Raw genomic sequence first — 21,820 nt, 5'->3', positions numbered from 1 at the left:
GGGTTATTGGGTCACATAGACAATTGCACAGATTGGTTTTTATTCTTTTTACCTAACCACTTTGTTTCTTCTGCTGAAATGATCGATAAGGAGGATGTTCTGTCAGTCTACAAGACTATACAGAACCTTCCCCACAGGAACGAGCACAGAGTGCCAAATCCTGACCTGCAGTGTCGTAACAGTCCACATGTGAGTTAGTGTCAGACAGGAACCATCTTGGAGAGGGAGAACCCACACCCCAGGAGAGACAGAATGTTGAACAGGCGAGACAGTGCTACACTTGAAGAGATAAAACGACAGATGCAGCTACGCGTGTGACCATGAAATTGAATTGATTTGGAGGAATGATGCTAAATCCTGCTGGACATTGCTACCCAGAACACATGCACCTACTGAGATAACATGACAGCAAACATCTAACCAGTGGGACATTGCACAAGCAGTAATAGGGTGCTCTGTGCTGAGATTTGACTGCGTCCTGCAGCTGCCATTCAATAGACACTCTTGGGTATCTACTTCAGGGCTAAGAGAGCAGAGAAATGCAGGGCATTGCCAATGAGCAAAAATACATCCCTAACCAACACCACTGGGGGCCCAGGGGGTGTTATTTCAATAGCTGTCAGGCTCATAGAAAGAGCAGCAGATGCTTTTTCCATGCCTGGAAGAAGACAGGAATGTTGTTTGGGGAAATGGTGAGTAATGGCAAAAGCAGCCAGAGAGATGAGGATGTGTGAAGGTAAAACAGAGCACAGGGAGACATATAAAAGCCAAGGACCCAGGATTACTCTTTGGGCGATCCACAGGATGGCTGAGCCTGTCTGGTTGTCACCACTTTTAAACAGAGGACATGTGCCTCCTAATGTTTTTATTCCTGAAGTTATTTCAAAACTCTGGAGGAGCAGAACTGATCAGTGGACATCCATCCGATCCATGGCTCCCACCAGGACTGGGCACAGGAAGGGTCCTGTCTGCATGCTCCTCTTTCCCCTACTTGAGCTAAGCTACATTTCCCAGATTGTTGCATAATAGATAATGTTGCAGAGAGAAACAGAAAGCCTGCTGCTCTCCCAACTGTGTACAGCATCAAGGTTCATCATTTATAAATAACAGCTGGGATCTTAAGAAACATATATAGCGAATGTCAGTTTACAGTAGTAGCTGGGGATTTCAAGGATGTAGAAGCAATACAGTAGTTTGTAGAAGCAATACAGTAGTTTGGTTTGAAGCAACAGTAAACATGAATTAAAAGGTACTCCTCAAGCCAGCAGTATTGACAACATACACACCATTGCCCTGCGTGGCCTTTATTTTATTGAAATACTGAAAGATGTTCTGCAAAAACATGGAGGGAATCGGCTTTGAACACCATGCCATAGGAAGCATCAGAGGAAACATGTTTAGGTTCACCCCATCAACCCACTGAATTACAGCCACAGCTCTCTGGAAACCAAGGCTCAGGTTGATCACTTCCTCTTGAACTTTTACAGCAATTAGTGTGCATTTGGGTTATGGATTATTTGGCCATTCCCAGCGCATTGTACACAGAGGTGAATTCACATCAGTGAATCTGCTTAAAGGACGATATCAATTGCTCTAAGGTGATGAACAGCTACATCCACTTTGTACTTCTAACCTGCAAAATATGCCTAGAAAAATGATTTTAAGAAAAACAATGAGCTGTTCACACTCTTCGAGACCAACCTCATCAAATGAAAGACAGCAGCTTTCGGCTAAAGAACTGCAAACCTCACCACAGAGGTATGCTTGTTCTGTCAAACAAATGACCTCTCTTCTCCCTTCAATCAACCCGATCGTCTGTAACTTTATTTATTTCTCTGCTTTTAAATATTGATGTCTTACAAAGCTTCTCATTGGAAAAAACGCATCTTACTCTTCAGCTATAGTGCCTTGGGCTGCAGTCCTGTCAGATCTCATCCAAGAGGAAGGCTCAGCTTGTAACAGTACTTGGAAAAGACGACTTTCCAGGCACCGTGAAGAGTGATACGGATGATTCAGTGAACAGCATGTTTCTCTCTAAATCAGTCACCACCCATTCATGGTGCCACGGGCACTTTTTTGCAGCTGCTCTTGGTTTCTTAGCAGAGAACAGAACTCAGATATTAACCACTTTTATTCATTAAATGCCCCATGACAAATCCATTCCTTGTCTAAATAAAGAGAGAGACAACGGAATGGTATATTGCTTTGCTCAAGTAGAAAAAGAACTAGGAGAGCTGTAGCTTGGAAAGAAAAAGAAAAAAGCCTGGATCATAAAAGCCACTTTCTTTGCACAGTTTCAAACTAAAAATTAAGAATACAGCATTGTCTGGTATTGACTAAGACACTACGCAAGTCTTGGTGTGCATTTACTCTTCATTTTCATAACAGAGATTTACAATTTTAGCATCGAATCATTTGGAATAAACCTTAAACAAAACCTTTCCTTCTAGACCATAATGAAGAACTTTCCAAAGGAAGATGTCCTTCAATGACTGTAGTTTCTGTGCCAGCATGCCATACAATAGTCAGCATTTCAAAAGGGAAAGCTGCAATGTTTCATTCGCTCCCTTCCAGAATTGCCTAGCTCTCCTTGTTAGCACGCTCTTCACCTGTTCTCATAGTTACACTAGGGAAAGAAATGCAAAGCTGCATTACCCAAAGCTCTCTGTGGTTCTTCATCCTATCTGTAACTCCTACATCACATCTCCTGCCCTCACCTGCCTCCACTTCTGTAGCTTCTCCAGTCTTTCATCGCATCCCAGCAAGACAGGAAAGGGCTGTAATTCCACCCTGAAGAACGGAAGCTGAATTTAGAGACACCATGACTGATGCCACAGAGTAATCAATTTATAAGGGAACTGAATTAAGGGCTCCCAAGACCCAGGAATGCATTTCAAGCACTCCACTAACCCCTGCAGTAAAAAAAAATATATAAATAAATAAAAGAAAAAGAAGAAAGGCCATCATCTTGGAAACTGCTTTCCATCATCCTGAAGGATTTATTTTTTTTAACCATGTCAGGTTTTATTTGAAAATATCTGTCAGCTCTATCACCATACTCTTTTATACTTGGGGCATGTGATCTATTAAAATGAACATGCAGATGGATACAGGACTCCTCACACAACTCCTCAGCTCCTGTAGGAGCAAACGAACAAGCCACTTGGCCCACCATGATCCCCATCTCCTGTCCCACTCTCGGTCTACTTATTGACACCATAAAACCCTTTGGAGAGGCCTGTCTTTGTGTCTGCACGGAGATCAACATGAAGGACTCCTGCCAGTGGCTTCACACTGCCACTTACATGCAGTGTATGTAGGAATTACAGGAAAGAACACAACGTATGGTTAGCTTTATGCATGTGAATAGCCTTACTGGCATCAGTGAAGTAACTTATATCTGTAAATTATGCACGTAATTAAACATCTGGTTGGACTGAAGACTAAGTCAATGATTCACATTAGAATGCCAATCTCTTAGACTAGACTTACAGCCATCTTTACCACACATGTACAGCAGCATCCTGCATTCCAACACTGTGCCACTAACGCTGGTATGGGACCATCCCTTCCTGAAAGACACTGGTGCACATGGGAGCAGACAGCCAGGCACAGCCTCAGACAAATAGAGATCAAAAATAGAGATGTTCGAGCCAGGGAGTTGTTAACAGCCAAAGAAATCTCACTTTTACTTTCAAAAGAAGCAAGTCAGTTTTCCCCAAGAGTCTCAACCAATTTGCCCTAAAAGAATAGGAGCAAATTCAGAGTTGTTCTTGTTTTTACCCTGTGTTCTTCTTTCTCCAAATCTAACATCTGTCATTTAGAAGCAGAACAATCAGAGAAATTCTTATTACTGGCAAAGCAGCTTGTAAATGAAACCTGGAAGGTCTGATTTTCCTTTCCTGTTGCAAATCAAAGAGCAGCTAAACTGAACTGTCTGTAAAACCAGTGGTGTGTGCCTGCACTTACTAATGACAGCACATTTCGTCTTGTCAAGTAACACTTGCCTTAAAAAATACATAACTTTGTTTCTGAAATAGTTTTGATCAGCAGAAGAGTTGCAGAAGTGTTTGCTGTCCTGTGGTAAGAGGACATGAAGCTCTGCTATTGAGACTTCCTGGAAACATCAGAAAAAAACATTCTGTTTCTTTATAATTGGCTCTCACTATTTGTCTTTTAGCGCTTCCTCAGTCCTTTTGTCTCTATCCGCACTGTACGAAGTTTTACTCCTTTTTGATTTTTAGTATTAAGAAGTTGTTTATATACTTCAGCATTTCCAAAGCAGCCAGGATCCTGATTGTCAGCAGAGCTGTCTAGACATAGTAAATCCTTATACTCAAGGCCTTTGCCCTTGAGAGAGAGAAATGCAGCCGTACACAACCGCACGTTTTTCCCCAAGCAGTTTCAGGTGCTTTGTAAGGCTTACTTCTTTCTGAGTCTACAGCTTGTTAAGACGAAAGTTGGATCGAGTTTCTGACTGAAAATTCAAGACGACCCACAAATGCATTCAATCCCAAATGTTGGTTCAGGTCAGCTGTAGTCAACAAGAGAAACATTGCTTCTCTTTTAACAGTAATGCCTGTCTGGCAGTAAAAGTAAGCAACAGCCAAGTAAGCATCATTGGTAGATGAGACTGATGCATTCCACACTCATAAAACTCCCAGTAAACCCCTTGTGCTTCCCACCCTCCCCCATCCCCCCCTTTTTAAGCATAAGAGTAAATGTAGAAAACTAAGAATAAAGTACAGCACCTAGAGGTTAATGCGCCTACAGGAACACTGACAGGCCACAATAAATGGCTAATTAAGAAAAGGGAGCTTCACAGCAGCTTTGCAGTTAATTCATATAGGTAGCATGCAAGTTAATTCATATAGATAGTTTGAGATGCCAAACCTAAGCTGAACTAACAGACACTAGAAATGTTGTGCATGTTTGAGGACTACAAGAAACTGCCTGCCAAATTCATTCAGCTCAGCCATTTTTTCTTTCAACTTTAAAGTCAGTAATTCTGTGTATTTTCTTTTTCCTTTTGGGGGAATAAACTAAATCAAATGTTTATTCCCTTTTAGGTTCTAGTGCTTGCACTCCCGTCTTAAGGCTCACAACTCAGCTAAAAACACATCAGTTGATTTGCAACATTTCTGTGGAAATACAGCCCTACCACACAACTCAGCCCTGCTGTCGTCCTCCTCACAGCTGAGATGCAAGCAATTCTGGGGATCATGGTAAAAATGCAATTCAAAAGTTTAGAGACCACAGAGCACCCAGCCTTAGTGCAGCAGCTCACTTTGAGCTGTGGTGCACATCACTTGTTTTCATGACCGCAGAGTCCAGCTGCAAATGTTGAAAATGAAGAGAAGGGAATCAGATCACAGCAGCAAAACAAACATGATCTGAACAGCTCCCCTCTCTTCACACAAGCAACTCAAGCAGACAAATTTCACCTGTCAAAGGGAAAAAGTCAACGAAACAGAGATCATTTGGGAAATTCTCCCTCTCCTTGTTCAGTTTTGGGGCTGTAACTAGCCTGCATAAAATCTGTGGCCCAAACTTCCAACCTAGAAGACAAAAACCACTGACCAGAAGTGCTTATTCAGCTTATGGGTTCAGATACTTCTGCAAGGACCATACTGGGTTTTCTGGACACAAAATCTCTAGGGTAAGAAAGTACAAATGTACTGTTCCCAGAGCTAGTTTAGAGGTGTGCCCATGATGAAAAATATAGACAAAAGCTGAGGTAGGTAGCCCACTTGGCACAGCTGATTGACTTTAATAGGTGTTGATTACGCTGCTCATATTGCATGAAATTAAAATGCTTACAAATGTTATGAGCCATTACCCTTCCATTTAAAAGAGCTTATGACATGTTAGCAACATTTAATGGAATCCTTTTCAAAATGCCATGGGCAGCCTCCACGAGATTTTTGCTTTGAAATATAAGTTGTAGAGTCATTCCAAAAAGTTTCTTCACTTCAGAAGTTCCTCTCTCTTTCTTTTTTGGGCTACTCAAACACATTTTGCAGCTGGCGAGATACTTCAGCTCCCTGTTGTGCTCTCAGTGTGCAGCACATAACACCAGCTCATTAGACAAACCACAGGGAATACACAAAGCAAGATTTAATTCTGGTGTGATTGGAAGTACCCCTTCAGCTATCCTACAAAATTTCCTTCAAAATTCAAAGTTAGGAAACTTCTGGCCAATATTACTATGAAGCTAGAGGGGAATGTTTTCACAGCTGCTGTAAAATTTGTTTAAACTTCCACCTTTTTAGCACACTGGAAACATCACAGAGCCACTAACTGCCTCCAGGGCTCCAGGAAAACCAAAGTTCAGTCTGAAGTAGGATCTCTGGATTTTATTGCTTGAGAATTAAATTTATTAAGAGGAGAGCATATCAGTTTTATCAATCCTAGTGGATGCTTACAGCCTACTGCTATACAGAGACTTGAATGTGCTTTGGATGGCGAGGGTACCTGTGCATCAAGGGAGGGTGCTTCTACCAAAATGATGCTCTTATCAAATTGCTCATCCGCTTCTGTTCATTTTTACTGTTTTGCCCCTAAATACGCTCCCTTCTCTCTGTTCATAGCTAATGGGCAAGAAAGACTTAGACTGACCAAACAGAGAGAGACTTTTATACCAAACCCATGCTGGCACACATTCTAATGACAAGGGGTTTGGAGGGGTGCCACAGCGGATGCTTAACAAACTCTACAGGGAGAACATGAGGTGGCCAGGCAGGGCTGCAGACACTTCCTTTCGTTGGCTGTGCCATCACTAGCAAAATTGTACTTAATAAATAAATAAATAAATACATCTAGGGCTTTTAAACACTGTTTTAAGATCTGCTGCCAAAAATCAACTCAGAGAAGCAGAAAGCTCTGAACATGTAATTAAAGGAAGTATCATGCTTCAGAAGTTGACCTTGGATAGCGTGAGTTTTGCCTACCTGAGACAGTGCTTTCGTCCCTGAAGTCACAACGGCAGCTGAACTGCCCCAGAGGCAAATGCTGGGGGACCAACATCTCTGTGAGCTGCCAGGCTCATTCACATCATAATGTGCATAAGAGAAGATTCTTCCCTTCTCTGAAGAACTGGTCACTGAGGGAATAGCTAAACGCTGACAGGAGTAATGCCAAAGAGGTGGTGGGAGTGCGCAGGGACTGCTAAGTGACAGCAGCATGGTGAGACAAACTTCATTTCCACCCTGCCATGGTTTCAGCGAGCATGCCGAAATCCTTAAGCACTCTGCTAGACCAAATCATCAGGAACTAATTCAATATCCTTTTATTGCTCTGTAAACTCTGACAAGGAAAAAAAAAAAAAAAAAAAAAAAGAGCATCATTCCATCCCCTTCCTCAGAAAAGCAGCCTTCTTTCATTTTATCTATCTGAGCCTTTGCTGAAAGCTAGATTTCTACCACACAGTTTGAACATCTCGTAAAGTTGCAATTATCTTGCCATTTGCATTGCCTTACCTCATGGGTAAATGTTGCTTTTTAATCCCAATTAGTATGTTATACTGTTTATAAATATGTATTTATGGCTGTGAGGCAGGTATGCCCCCACAGAGGGCAAATGTCATTTTGCAATCCAAATACATGGTTTATTGTTTTTCAGTACGTATTTTTAGCTTTGGGGCAGGTAGACCTGCAGAGTAAATAATACAAAAGAATACCTGCATTACAGAATTGCTTCTGTGCTTTGAAACTACGCCACTCTTCTTCCAGATGTGAACATAGTGAGACAAGTACATTGGCAAAATAATTATTTATTAGTCTTAAAAGTTTCCTTCAAAATTTCTATCATTCAAATACTGGCTGGGAAAAATGAAAAGTACAGACAAGCATATTTTATGCACTCACTAGTCTAGCTTTTATGCTGATGAGAACTTACTAAACACCAGTAAAGGGAATAGCAGTTATCAGCCCTAATTCACAACTGTGAATTCTGTAGGCCAAACAGATGCCCTTGCAGAATCACAGCCAAGTGCTACAAGAGGCCCAGACCTTTTTCCATGGCAGTTACTAGATATTTTATTTAGCTTTAAATGGGACGGGGTTTGCTTCAACTCAAAGCATGTGGTTTTCAGTGGCACTCTCATTGCCTGGTCCCAAGGTGCTCAAGGTGCTTCCGACAGTGAGCAGCACTGGGACCTCTGGCATTATAGAAAAAAAAAGGAAAATATAAAAAGACACATTACTTTGCCCCATTATTTTTTCTTCTTTAATGTATGGGATTCTGCTTTTCAATTCTTCTTCTTTTTTTTTTTTTTTTTCTTCCAATTGATTAAATAACAGGAAGCAGAACTTCAACATGAAACTGGAAAAATACAGTAAGGGCAGGACCCCAGTCAAGCTTTATACTGCAGATCTTGATCAGACAAATCAATGCTTGAGAGTGATCATGTCTTTAAAAGGATACAGGCTAAGAAAATTTAAGCCTGGGTGTAAACATGTGCAAACTGAGGTTTCTTTCTTCCATCTTTGCACTTGAAATGAACACTGAGAGGGCAAAAACGTCCTAATCCTGTCAAAGCAACATTTTTTTCTGTTTCCTAAAGCTGAGATTATCATCTCATTGGTTGTCACACAGTTCCTGAGAGAAGTAATTCACTTGATTTTCCTTCATAATCTCAGCATATGTCTATTGTTATTGGAATGGAAAATACACATAGCCTGCTGCCTTGCCCCTTTTAAGTTACTTACAGTCCTGGAAGTGGCAAGCTTCAAAGCAACACAATTGCACCAAAGAAAGCTAAACCTGCTTATAGTAAGTTTCAAGGAACCTACTAGTTAGCAGTTCTTGTTGACAGAAGCAGGAAAATTTCCATTTTAAAATTTCAATTCAAATTAAATCAGTGAAGACTGCAGACCACAAAACTGTTGCTATTGCTTTCCAGCACATAAAATTAACAATTTGTGCTGGTATGTGCAACTTTCAGTCAAAGTTTGTTTGATTTATAAGTGAGCAGATGGTTCATACGATAGTCCACAATAAATTACAACGGTTAGAAAGACAGCTACATTTTGAGAGTGACAGTGCAGCTGAGCTACAGATGGGTTTATAGATGACCCTTCCAATTTTTAATAATCTCCATAATTTATGTGCGAGTAAAGAAACGTGAGGATTCCTAATGCACCTTCTCGACTAAGTACAAATCACTTTTATTTACACAGGCAATACTTCATGGTCCAGTTAACTTCCTAATTAAAGGCAGCAAGATGCTCATGTTCCATGCAAGTGGCATGGAAAATACTGTTTACTGTGCAATATGTTCAGCTGGGAGTTTAAGATGCTCTGATCACTCCTGGAAAAGTGAATGCCTCTATCTTGTTTCTTTAAAACAAGACTACAAGGGTGCAAATACTGCTACCACCAGTTACTATTCATTACTCTCCAGATAAACTTCAGGCTTGTGTGATAACAAGGCTATGTTTATTTGCAAGCTCTCATGTTTACAAATAGGATCCTAATCCAGGAGGCACTACAAACCATGTGTTACTGAGCCAGGACTCAAAATAACAAAGAGCCTCTGTTCCTTTTGTTTCCTAAGAGAGAGGTATTTGGGGGTGTCATTCTTGAATGGGTGAGGGAAAAGGTGAGTAAGCCTGGCAGGTCATTGCTGACAGGAGGCAGCGGTGATGCAGAAGGAAACTGGCTGGAAGTAGCTTTTAGCAGCCAGTTCAAGCCTGGGATTTTAAAGCCCACATCTCCAGCATAGGACCAAAACACTTTGGCACAATCCTTCTGCTCATATTTTCTAAGAGAAGGCCAAAAAGATACCTTTATTGGTATCATAAATTGCATGCCACAGTACCACAAATTTGTTCTTCCCAGATGTAATTTCAGTTGCAATGAGTTGTCCTTTCAAAAGGAGAGCAGCTGAAAGCAACCACTCACTGCAGAAGGTGATAAAGGGGGTGGTACCTGCTACAGCTCTTTAAGGCACAAATCACAGAAACTCAGAGGTTCTAGCACAGCTACAGTCTCCTAGGATGACACCTGAGGGGATTTTGCTCCTGTCTATGCTTTGGTCTTCCCTTCCTGCCGAATTAGTTTGCAAAAGAGAACCATTTGAAGTGGAAATCCGAAAACTATCTTTAAACCTGAAAAAGAAAAAAAAAAAAAAAAAAAAGCAAGTCTGCGTGTATATTAATTACCACTTTCCTGGGACTTAAAGAGATAGCAAAATGTGACAAATTCAGGCTTGCACCAATTATTAGAGTTCATTAGAAAATCCAATCCGTGGAGGTTATGGAATGGCAAAACATGATTCTTTCCCTGCCATTTCCATCAATGCCATGAAGCTCACCGAGCCCCTTCATCTAGAACATAGAACAATACCAACACTGCAATTTTTTTTCCCCTGAAAATCTACTGTAAATAACCAGTGTTTGAAAGACTTTTGAGCTTTAAATAAAACCATTATCTATTACTGCACACAACTTTTAGTTTGTTTAATTAAGCATAAGGAAAATACTATATGCCAGCTTATTTCTTGGATATTTTGTACTGTGATTTGTCATATTGTTTCTGTTACACTGTGCACATTTAAAGCCGTATTATGCATTTCTGAAAACCCAGAGAAGATTACTATGGTATTGGTCTGGATATTCATCAGCACTAGTGAGTGCTGAGTTTGGCACTTTATTTTAGCAATACTCATCAAGATCAGGAGCTCCTTCTATGCTTCCCTCCAAGAGAATTCTGGGTCATACTACTGTGCTTTAAACAAATATAGCTTTGGTTATTTAATAATATTTTTAAATAGACTTTAAGTATCATCCTTTGAATGCAACCCTTTGATTTATGTACTACAGGCCAAATTCATACACGGCACAAGGAAGCATAATTTGACTGAAATCAATAGGATTGTCCCTGTTGCTCTCAGTCCATTAATAATTCCAGAATTGTTGTGAGCAACCTGAAAGCCAGCACAGGCTATTCCAGTTTAAATTCACTAGGAAGTCAGAGAAACTACACACATGGTTTATGCAACTAAATAGTTAATATAGCATCCAGGATTCATCTACTGAAGTCAGCAGAGAGCCTTTGACTCACTAGGATGTAGATCAGCATTTTCTGGCTTGCAACTAGACCCTTATCAGGGCAACAGCAAAAATAAGTCTAATCCTGGAGGATGGATAAAGCAAGGAGCACATGGAGCCCTTAACTTATATTTGTTTTTCCTTGCATTCATTAAACTATCAATGGTGAGGAAAGTAGTTTTATAACTTCAAGAAGGAGACACCTTTTGTCCCCCCACCTTAATAAAATGTAAATCAGTACAATGGTATGTAAACAGTAAATTCCTAGTAGCAAGAAGGGGTTTTTAGTTCTCTCAGTAATCAAATATTATTTTTAGCCATTTAACTGAAGAAAAAGAAATGTAAATGGCAATTCTTCAGTCTATTTATCAAATTGAGTGCTGCACCTTTTCCACACACTTTACATTAAAAAGTGTATGACATGTTAAGGTTTTATAGTTCTCTTTTAATTTGGAGATGAAAACATTTATAGATATGAACGTTTTCTCATTAACTTTTCTTCCTAAAATGATTATGTTTGTTGAAATCAATTCCTAGCCATCTTAGAGAGGTTACAACCTTCAATAATTAAATAGGATATTGTACTGGATGTTATGTTGATTATTCTACAAGTTCCAATTTCTACAAGACCACTGAAATGCTGGATAAAGGGGCGTTAACTATTTAATTAGCTACCTGCCATTGTTATCAAAATGGAAGGTTGCTATCTGACTCAAATTAACACTTCAGATCAGGAAATAAGATAGATTACATTTTCTTGGGAGGATTCTGGAAACCATACGTAATCTTTTCAGTTATGCTACAGCTGCTCAGGACAAACAGGATTGCATTAGAAAGAACAAAAAGCACTGACAGTCAACGAAACGCTACCACAAAAATGCTATTTCAATCACACTTGGGTTCTTTCTCATTTTCAGTTGTTAACATCCTTGCCACTTTTGTCAAGCAGTCTCACTGAGCAGCGTTGAATTTTAACTGCACATAATTTTAAGATACAACATGAAATAGGACTGAGTACATAGTATGGGTTTATTGTGACAGCTAACAGATCAGGCCCTTCTGCCAAGGCATCAGCTCTTTGCAGAAAAGGACTAACTTTAAACACAATCTGGATTTCACAACTGCCTGCTACCACTGTACCTCAGAAATATTAGGTCTTTCAGTCGAGTACTGCTTATGATTTATCTTAAAGGGAGACCAAAAGACAATGTGAAATCTCAGTGGTCCTGGGAGAATTTTAACTGTGACTTACACAAACTAAACCCACATATATCAACCTTGCAACTGCCCAGATGATATTGTATCTTGATGAAGTACCCAAGGGACACCCACTGTCTCTCTCCCCAGATTACATTTGTATAGAACGGCCAAAGTAATTTATCCGGTAACCGTGTCACCCTGCCACTTCAAGGTTTCTTACGGTTAGGACTACAGAAACGTGATTATTTTTTTCCCGACAACTTACTGGTCTTGACCGGATTTCTTTGGCGTAGAGAGGTTTCAAGAATTCTGAATCTCCTTCCAGCTTTAGACCCTTATCCGTGATTCTCAGGTTGCCCATTCCATCCTAAAACACATACAAAAAGAAACAACCCCATTAGTTACAATTACTAAATTCATCAGGCTGACAATAAATGAAAGATTTCTTTTTCCTGCAGAGGAGAACATGTAAAGCACTGGGAGGCACTAGAGAATGCAATTACTCGTGTTATCCTTTTAGCTCTGTTTCTGTGAAAAAAAAAAAAATCCATTCAGAGCAATCTGCAATGCCCCCCAGTAAACCATTTACACAGATGAAAGATGTTCTTTTAAGCTAGTCATCTCTACTCAAAGAGATGCAGTGATGCTCTGCATTAACAGGAAACTATTCACTGGAATATTAACCGTGTGCCCATATATTAATATACCTTCTCATTCATGACAAATCCATACAAAGAATATGTGATTAATTTTACTGAACTCCATATGGAGAGTGTGTGATTAATTCCACTGAACCGACAAAGTAAGTTTGGGCTATGTAAGAGTACTGCAATAAAATGTGTTATAGAACCTGACCCCCAGTGTTTGGGGAAATCTCTGCAAAACACAGACTCTTTGGTGTGACGTCCTTAGGGCTTATGACAAAAAGATGCGGAAAACTGTTGATTAGTTTTAAGTCTCACAGGTTTTCTTGTGCTTTCGATGCTGTAAAGACACTGCACAGCTCGATCAAAATATACATTTCTGCAAATACGTGCTCTGGGAAAAGTAACTACACAACAGGAATATCTTTCTAATGGATTGCTCTCTTGTCCTGGGCTAAATTCTGACTTTTCTTTCCTGAGATGATTGGCTCAGGACTTTAGCCTTCCCTCTGCTTTTTGCACAGCCTGAATGCATCCCAACAATCCGAACCTCTGTATCCAAATATTTGTGTCTCCTGCCTTTCGAATAACCATTGCGAAGTTCGAGAGATCAGGCATTAAGTGACTGCTGTAACATGCATCTCTCTTCTCTCCTCATTTGAGGAGCCATCAGCACTCTCCCCAGCTCTGCACAGTGCCAAGCTCCCCCAGTCCCCACTGCTCCCTGTGCTTCAATGGGAGAAATCTTGACAAATGACACGAAGCATTGGCTGCAGGCCTCCAGCAGATGACTGCAAATAGTCCATTTTCTTTAGAAATTGTTTAGTTATGTACGTCCAGGATGTAATGAAACATCTGACATACCATAATAGCAAGCAAAATGTATGTCAAAATTGCGTATGAGTTTTTCTTACAGTTTTTATGCAATAAGACAGGTATATGGATACATTAACAGAGAGCAGAATCGGGCCAAACTAAAAATATTTCACCTTTAGCTTGTGAGAGAAAGTCAAAACTTTTAATAAGATGTGGGACTTAGATTCATTTAGGCTATAATTGTTTAGAAAGGGGTATGTGTGTGTTTAAGAAACATGATGCGTGGGGGGAATTGCAAAAACAAATATCATCAAAACCAAATCTAATGTAAGGAACAGAACAGAACAACTCAGTTGGAAGGGACCTACAAGGATCAGGAGGCCAACCACCAGGGCTAACCAAAAGTTAAAACATGTTATTAAGGGCATAACCCAAATGCCACTTTAACGCTGTGAGTCATGGGGCACCAACCACTTTGCTAGGAAGCCTGTTCCAGCTTTTAACTACTCTCAGGGTGAAGGAGTTTTTCCTAACGCTCTGTGCAAGTCTCCCCCGGTGCAGCTTTGTGCTGTTCCTGTACATCCTGTCCTTGGTTCCCAAGGAGAAGAGACCGTCGCCTTCCCCTCCTCAGGAGGCTGTAGAGAACACCAAGGTTGGTGCGTGAATCTTGAATGCTTCCTAATCCAGATGCAAAAACTAAAACCCATCTACCTCCTCCTCCTCATGCTGTGTATGCCCCTCCATCTTGGCAAGAGGAATCGATCCCATTAGAGGTGAATGACTAACCCAACGAGGCTCACATAAACCACTGCCAAATGATGGGAATTTTGAGGGATTCAAATCAAAGCCCTAGTGTGTCTCAGCAGTGATGCTGGTCACTTGCCAGAGGTTCCCCTGTTGCAAGAAGTATCGCTCCCAGGGTGTACCCTGCCAAGCAAAGATCGCTTTTGCCACAACGTGATGTCTTACGAACAAAGGCAGGCTCAGGAGTGCTGGCTGATGAACTGACCGCTGTCATATCATTTTGAATTGAAAGCTCTAAGTGAACTTTAAATAGAGACATATACTGAAAATGCTATTGATTGCTGAAGGGAGGGGAATGAGAGATGGGTCATAAAATGCCTGTTGCTACATTCCCCTTCCCAGGTGTAAAATACTGGCTTATGAATTCTGGGTTGGTGGTGGCACAGAAGGGGATTCATTTATCTCAAGCAAAAGTATGAAGGAAAATGAGTGAAATATGATTATGCACCAAAGAGCCAAGATTAAATTTTGATAGCGGTATGCTTTGCGATTTGAGTGAGAAGAAATTATTACAGCTATCTGCAGACCCTCACATGTTTTGCACTGCTAAAAAAAAAATAAAAATATTTCCCAAAATAGATATTTCAGTAAGCCCTAAGGGCTTTCACATTGCAGCTTCTTCCCTGGTTTCATTAGAAAAGTTGCAGGTCAGGTGTGCAGGTGTATGCAACACAAAGCTGCAAGAACAACCATCTCTGGGGATTTGCAATCCTGACCATTTCCAGGGCTCACTCCTGAGCTGACGTGGGGCAATACTCCACCAGCAACATGGACCTATAAAGGCACTGGTCAAGTCATGACTGAAGCCATGGCAAATAAACAATTTCAGTGGCTTATGGCTTCAGTCTATCCTGAGTAGGGATGCATATCTCTCATTCCACTTTTCTCTTGAGTCTCTCTCTTCCTTTCTCTCCTTCACCCTCTGTTTCCAAGTACCCCCACAGGACTATTACACATAAGAAACACTTGTAGGAGCCATATAGCTCACATCTAGCAGGTCAAAAACACTCATAGGGGCCAAATAGCACATATCTAGCAGGTCCTATACATTCCAAAAGACTTGTGCCTATGGGACCATGTTCTACAACTAGAACATCAAGAACACATTTGATTTATACCATACAAGCCAACATATGCTGTTACAAAACCATTGGGTGGGAGAAAATAAGGCACTTCCCCACGTTACTCTTCTCAGCCTTTGACATACTCACTCCGGCCCCACTCACCGGACACTACCTCCTGACTTTGCTGGGGTTTGGGATCAGGGTGCAATGCTTAGTGCTGACTCTTACCATCATTAACTCTCTACTGCTCATGTTTCTTGTGATAAAGATGACAACTTTTTGTAGTGACATTCTGGGTAAGGCAAAAAACACGCAAAGATTGTAATTTGAGACTAAAAGTGAATGAGAAATTCTGATCTCTTACAGTAAAATAATTATTGAATCGTATTCATTTATTATTTCCCATTAGGAAAAAAAAAAATCTGCAGCTTGCAGAATTGTATAAAGGTATCAAAATACAGAAACATTAGAAAGAAATCTTTGTGTGAAAGACTACCTTGCATGTTGTTTTTGATAAAGCATCTTCCTCCTCCCTAAAGTATATAGTTTAATAGAAACTAAATGTCATACTCTGCTACAGTGAATATGTATAGCACTCGTGCTATGAAATTTCATGGACCTTGACCTATAAAATGTAGCAGAAAGCTGGCCAGAGAGACAGATACCATGACTTTTTTTTATTAAACACTGTGTCTGCAATTGGTATATATCCTTATCTGCCATCATGTTGTTTGTGAATAACAAAAAACAATGTGGTATTGATTATTTGGTACACTGACATCTGACTATCTCAGTTTCTCCCCTTTTTATTAGTAGACTCCTCGACAGAGAATGAATGACTTTATTGTGCAGGCACAAACCAGCTTTGTGGGAGCACCCAGGCTAACTGCTGGAAAACAAGAGGCACAGAGTCAGAAACTTTCCATTACCACCTGCTCTGAATTGTTCAGCTTTTTTGGAAGAGCGTGGTGAAAACTTTCACATCAACTTTATCATCTAAACCACCTCTCTTTTTATACAATGCCTTGTAATGGGCAGGCATAAAAATTTATGTGCTATCACTGACTGCTCTGTGTTAAAATGGGACAGCAATGGTAAAATCCTGAATAACATAAATGTCATTTTGGTGTTGCCGAATGACAGAAGACTTTCTCATTTTTATTAGCTTGAGAAGGAGTTCAGTTTAACAACCAATTAGAACTGATGGTGCTGGTGTTAGAGGAAGAGCTCAGTATTGATGCTACCTGAATGCTGAGGCTCCTTGCTGCCTTGTAGTCAGCCCTGTGGCCATATACATGGGCAAAATCTAGCTTTTTTTTGTTTTCTTTTTTAACAGCTGTAGACTACTTTCTTATTTGTTTATAACTATATGAGTAGTAGCAGGAAAATTCAGTTAATAAGAATACAAGAAAAATAAGAAAATAGTAAGTTAATAAGAAAATAAAAAATTAAGAAAAAAGTAGCCCATGTAACCAGAGACACGTAATTGGTGTTGTAAATACATGGGAGTTGCATAAACTGCACTGATCTGAGCTACATGCACATATTAACAGGAGAAGTTTTCAGTGGTGTCTGCCATCCATAGGTAGCTTTATTAAATGAGGCTGGGCTCTTACTGTAGCTTAGCCTAGTTAAGAAACAAAGTGGTGATAGCATGTGTTCACTGTGGCCCTTCACACCAGGATGCTTTGTTCTTTACAAACAATAAATTCAGTCTCACACTGCTCTGCACTTCCTCTGGTATTTCTGAACATAGAAGGCAAATTTGCCATTTCCTGATTTTTATTTTTCCTAAGGATTTTCTAGAGACATTGGTGAAGGCAAACACTGTGAGCAGCAGCTGCCTTCTGGCCACCACCAGCCCCAACATGTGTCAGCGTTGTGGGCTGCTTTGTGAAAAAGCATCTCCCCTCGTGCTTTTTCCTGCACTTCCATCCATTTTCAGCTTTCTGAAGCAAAACTGTTGACAAGATTTGTCTCTGCATGGCAGGTAAGCACTTGCTTCTTTTCCTGGGAATAAACTGAAGTTATGTTTGGTAATGTCCTGTGGGATAGAATTATCTTTGGAGACTGCTCATGTCAGATGGCTGAAACACCTGATTATCATTGCTTGTATTATTGATTGCTGTGCTCTGCATCGGTTCCAGATATGTGCGATTTATTACACAGCTCAATACATCCAAACTCAGGGAAAAAAACCAGCAAATGCAAGTGACCTGTTTTTATTTCTCTTACCTGGAAGATTTCTGTGCTCTTCTACCTCTGACTAGATATTAAATGTTTCTAGTTTCCATAGATTTAAGGAAGATCTGCAGAGATACACATCACTTCAGGGCCTCAAACACCTACTTGCTCTGATAGGATTTGCCCTCCCTCCTTCTCCTCACTTTCTTTATTTAATTAGTCCTCTTAATCAAGACCCTGGTCTCTCAATATGGAAGCCAAACACCCCTCAGTAGCCTCAGGCCTGGAGAGTTAAAGCTGGTTGTGCAGCATGGCCCAGAGCAACATAACCTCCAAAGTAAGGAGAGCATGGCAGCTCCTTCCTCTGTCATAAGGCCTTGTTTTGAGACCCATGGGCTCAGGTTTGTGTGCACAGTAGAAAAAAACAAACCAATGCAGTGTTGCATAGCAGCTATGGTTATACCCCTGTATGTACAGATATGCTCTGAATTGCACTGCAAGGCCTCACGTCCACAACTGGGATTCACCTCCCTGTTCTGCCTCCTTATGGACCGCAGGTATCCCTGTCAGGTGTCTTTCAGGCAGTGCTTCCATGTAAAGGTGATGAGCACAGCCCAGGACAGCTGCTCTGAGACATCGGTGGGTGAAGGAAGGTGACCCCAGGTGCCCTGCATCAACGTGGGACAGTCGATGCGTCCTCCCCCAGGACGGAGGGAGAGACAGATGAAGCACAGCTAAAACCTTCGCTGCAAATTGGTGCACTAAAACAACGCTATAAATTGCAAGACTAGCAAGCAGCTAGCTCACAGAAGGCTCCCTCCAGAAGCTCGTGACATTTTGTGAGAAGACACCTTTATAAAATTCTGGCATTGCAGCAATCGGTCACAGGGAGACATGGAGCTGAATGAGCAAAGACCAGCTGTGGGAGTTACCCACAGGAAAATGACCTCCAGAAGCTGCTGTTAAAGTTGTAGCAGCTATGGAAACATTTATGCTTACTTTCACAAGCATAAAGTAATTTGTGACAGCTCCACAGAAGTCAGGTGGCTGCTAATTTACCAGGGAATTGGGTACAAAAGGAGGAAGCTGCCTGCAGACCAGTACGGTTAATGCAAAATTCAGCACAAACCAAGCCTACGCAAAGACCAGAGCCCTTCAATTCCAGTGGAAACTCTTGGTCTTGTGAGTTGCTCTGCATGACTGAGAATAAGAAGCAGAAGATGAGATGAGGGTATGTAGCAAGGAGAGCACAAGAAACAGGAGGATGTCTCACAATTAGGGCAATGAGCTATGAGGCAGAAAACCTTGAATTTACTCCTGGCAGCCTCACAAGCTTCGCATCCAATGCTGGGTGCTCACACCACATTCCTTGCCAAGCAAATGGGGCCAGCAGCAAGGACATTTCCCCCAGACCTTACGGAAAGAAGTGCCAATGGTGTGCACGGGGACACAGGGCAGCAGGGAGCAGCTGGCGCTGCTGCCACTGACATCCTGTTCTCAAGTCACGCCTCCAGCTTCCTCCAAAACAGAATAAATGACACAGATTGCAATTAACAAGGCAGGTATCCATCGTGTGATTAATAAGGCAGTATCCATCTATCCAACTAACTTAGTGTCACAGCAATCTGCTTGTCCCTAGCAGTTCACAGAGAAAAATATGATACAACCTGACAGCTCACAGATGTGAGCATGTGTGCTCGGGCGATACAACACCTCTGCACATCATCCTGGCGTTAGGGACAGCTGCCACGTGTACAGTCCCATGGCACCTTTCTCCTCTCTCAGTTCCTTCCACTTTAACTAAGTACTCACCAACTATTTATTATGATTACTTTAAGAGCCCTATACAATTGTCTTTTAAAGCAAAGGAAACTTATGCACTGACTTTAGAGGGAGTTAGGAAAAAAAGTCTTAAGCAGAAAGAACAAGTTACGGCTGACCAAAGGCTCTAAATCCCATCCCTTGAAACAACTCCAGACTAGTGCTGGAATAATTTCTAAACAAATCATTCAACCAGTGCTTGAAGAAAGCTTAGCTCGGATTTATTGCATATTGCTGGAACTACTTTGGGCAGGAGGTATTTCTTTTCAAAGGGAAGTCCTAGTGAATTTACTCAAAATATGATGATGTGTGGCAAAACAAAATCCGGACTTGTATGAAATAAGCCACTCCATTTGAGAGAACATTTTTGCAGGGAAAAGGATTAGCAGATCTTTTGGGAAAACACTTATGAATCCCAACATTGTTACTACAACACAACCATCACAGGCAAAATTCCTCTCTAGGGTAATAATTTCACTTTCCATTGATATAGCAGGGAAGAGTTCAAAATTTGCCTTTCATACCTCCCAGCTCCCTGTTATGGAGCACTTTGGCACTGAACCATTATAAAATGAGCCACATTCTCTTGAGCATTTTTCCGCTTTTTTGCTCAAACATAAATACCATGGTTTAATATCTTATAATCAACATATATTCCAAATGTGTCCCTTGAATTCTCTGTCTTTTTTAGTCTAGCTCATTACCATAATTATGCTAATTAGAAGGGAAAAGTCCCATCCTGCAGAAATTTGTGCTCACTCAGAAGTGGAATAAAAGATACTTATACTCACAGGAACAAGTACTTTCCTTATAATGCAGCAATTTAATAATAAAATCAGCACGTAAATTCACTGTAGAGTTCAAGGGGTTGCAGAATCAGTTTTTATACATTCCGGTTTAATTCTCTTGAACTACAATAGTCTGTCAATCACCAAATGAAGGAAAGAATCAACACATCCTTTTTACAACTATAAAGATCTTGGACAAAACATTCTCTGTGGCATCACTCCTTCAAGTTACACCAAGGCTGAATTGAAGAACTCACTTATCTTTATATTGTTGGAAGAAGTATCCAGGGAGAAGGAGGAATTAATATTTTTTTTTCCTCCTTTCTTTATCTTAATGGATTCCTTTTGGGTTTTGTATTTACACTCTGGAGTAAGATTTTCTAGCTAACCTAGTATTTAGCAATTCCCTCCAACCAGTGATGAAGCAGGCAGATTAAGGTTTGACTTTGAAAAAGGAAGTAACAGCTCTCCAGCAGAGTTTCTGGAGGTTAGCTCTTGAAAATGAGGCCAATTATTGGGTCATTTTTGTCTGATGTGAAAGTGCCAAAACAACTTGGGGCATTAATTAGAGCATAATACCAGAATTGTTCAAAGAAATAAGGCTCATGCAAACACACTCTGGTTTCAAAACCCCACTCGAGGTCCACACCAACACTCAAGCTACCAGAAATACAAATCCTGGTGCAGAGAGATGGGGCAAGGCCATGGCCTTTTTTGCAAGTCCCGTCTATCAGCACATTTGACAACCCCATCTCAGCACACTGATTTACAGGCTGCAAGGAAAGATGGAGGAGGCGCCTGTTGCACTGACCTTCTCAAAAGGCACTGCACCTGCATTATATACTTGCTGCTATAGCAACATCAGCCTCCAAAGGTAGGATAATCATGATGTGAAGGAATATTTTCAATGCAACTCAAATAATTGTTTATGAGCTCAGATTCAGTTAATATAAGGCAGTTCACTGATGACCCTGCATTTGGAAGATACCCATCCCAGGGTACCTCTGCAGGCAGGGGAGAGAAAATGGCAATCAAGCCTACCTAGCACCCGAATTGCTCCCTGGAAGTGGTTCCTCCCAGCTGCTCGGGAGCTTCTCCAAGGTGACTTAGGCATATTTTCTAGATGCCTTTGGATAGCTGGGATAAACCTAGACCTCAATAGTGTGCAATAGCATTTATAACAAACAAACAAACAAAATAAACAGATTGCCAGGCAAAACGATAAACATAGATCATGAAATAAAATATACTTCTGAAATGTGATTCCAACTATACTGATATAGAGACACTTCAGGGATTACTTTAATGATTATTGTTTTTTAATCAAATCTCATACTTTTAGCGAGAGACAGGATATAGGGTAAATTCAATTTATTTGCACAGCTAGGTAAAAAGAAATGTGCTTTAGAATCAAAATCATTGTGTTAAGAGGAATCCATAGTCCCCTT

At 40.7% G+C, this 21,820-nt stretch overlaps 1 protein-coding gene across 22 annotated transcripts in view; it reads right to left on the bottom strand.

Moving 5' to 3' along the window:
• Positions 1–21,820, bottom strand: part of SGCD (sarcoglycan delta) — a 543,191-nt gene that overhangs the window by 87,222 nt on the left and 434,149 nt on the right. For all 22 annotated transcript variants that reach the window (XM_072023537.1, XM_072023529.1, XM_072023522.1 and 19 more), the window contains one exon: positions 12,517–12,618. In XM_072023537.1, the coding sequence (XP_071879638.1) occupies positions 12,517–12,618 (102 nt within the window). The remainder of the gene's footprint in view (positions 1–12,516; positions 12,619–21,820) is intronic.

The sequence above is a fragment of the Anas platyrhynchos genome, chromosome 14 (genome assembly GCF_047663525.1).
Source record: "Anas platyrhynchos isolate ZD024472 breed Pekin duck chromosome 14, IASCAAS_PekinDuck_T2T, whole genome shotgun sequence".
Classification (NCBI taxonomy): Eukaryota; Metazoa; Chordata; class Aves; order Anseriformes; family Anatidae; genus Anas; species Anas platyrhynchos.
This window is presented reverse-complemented; position numbering and strand designations above follow the sequence as displayed.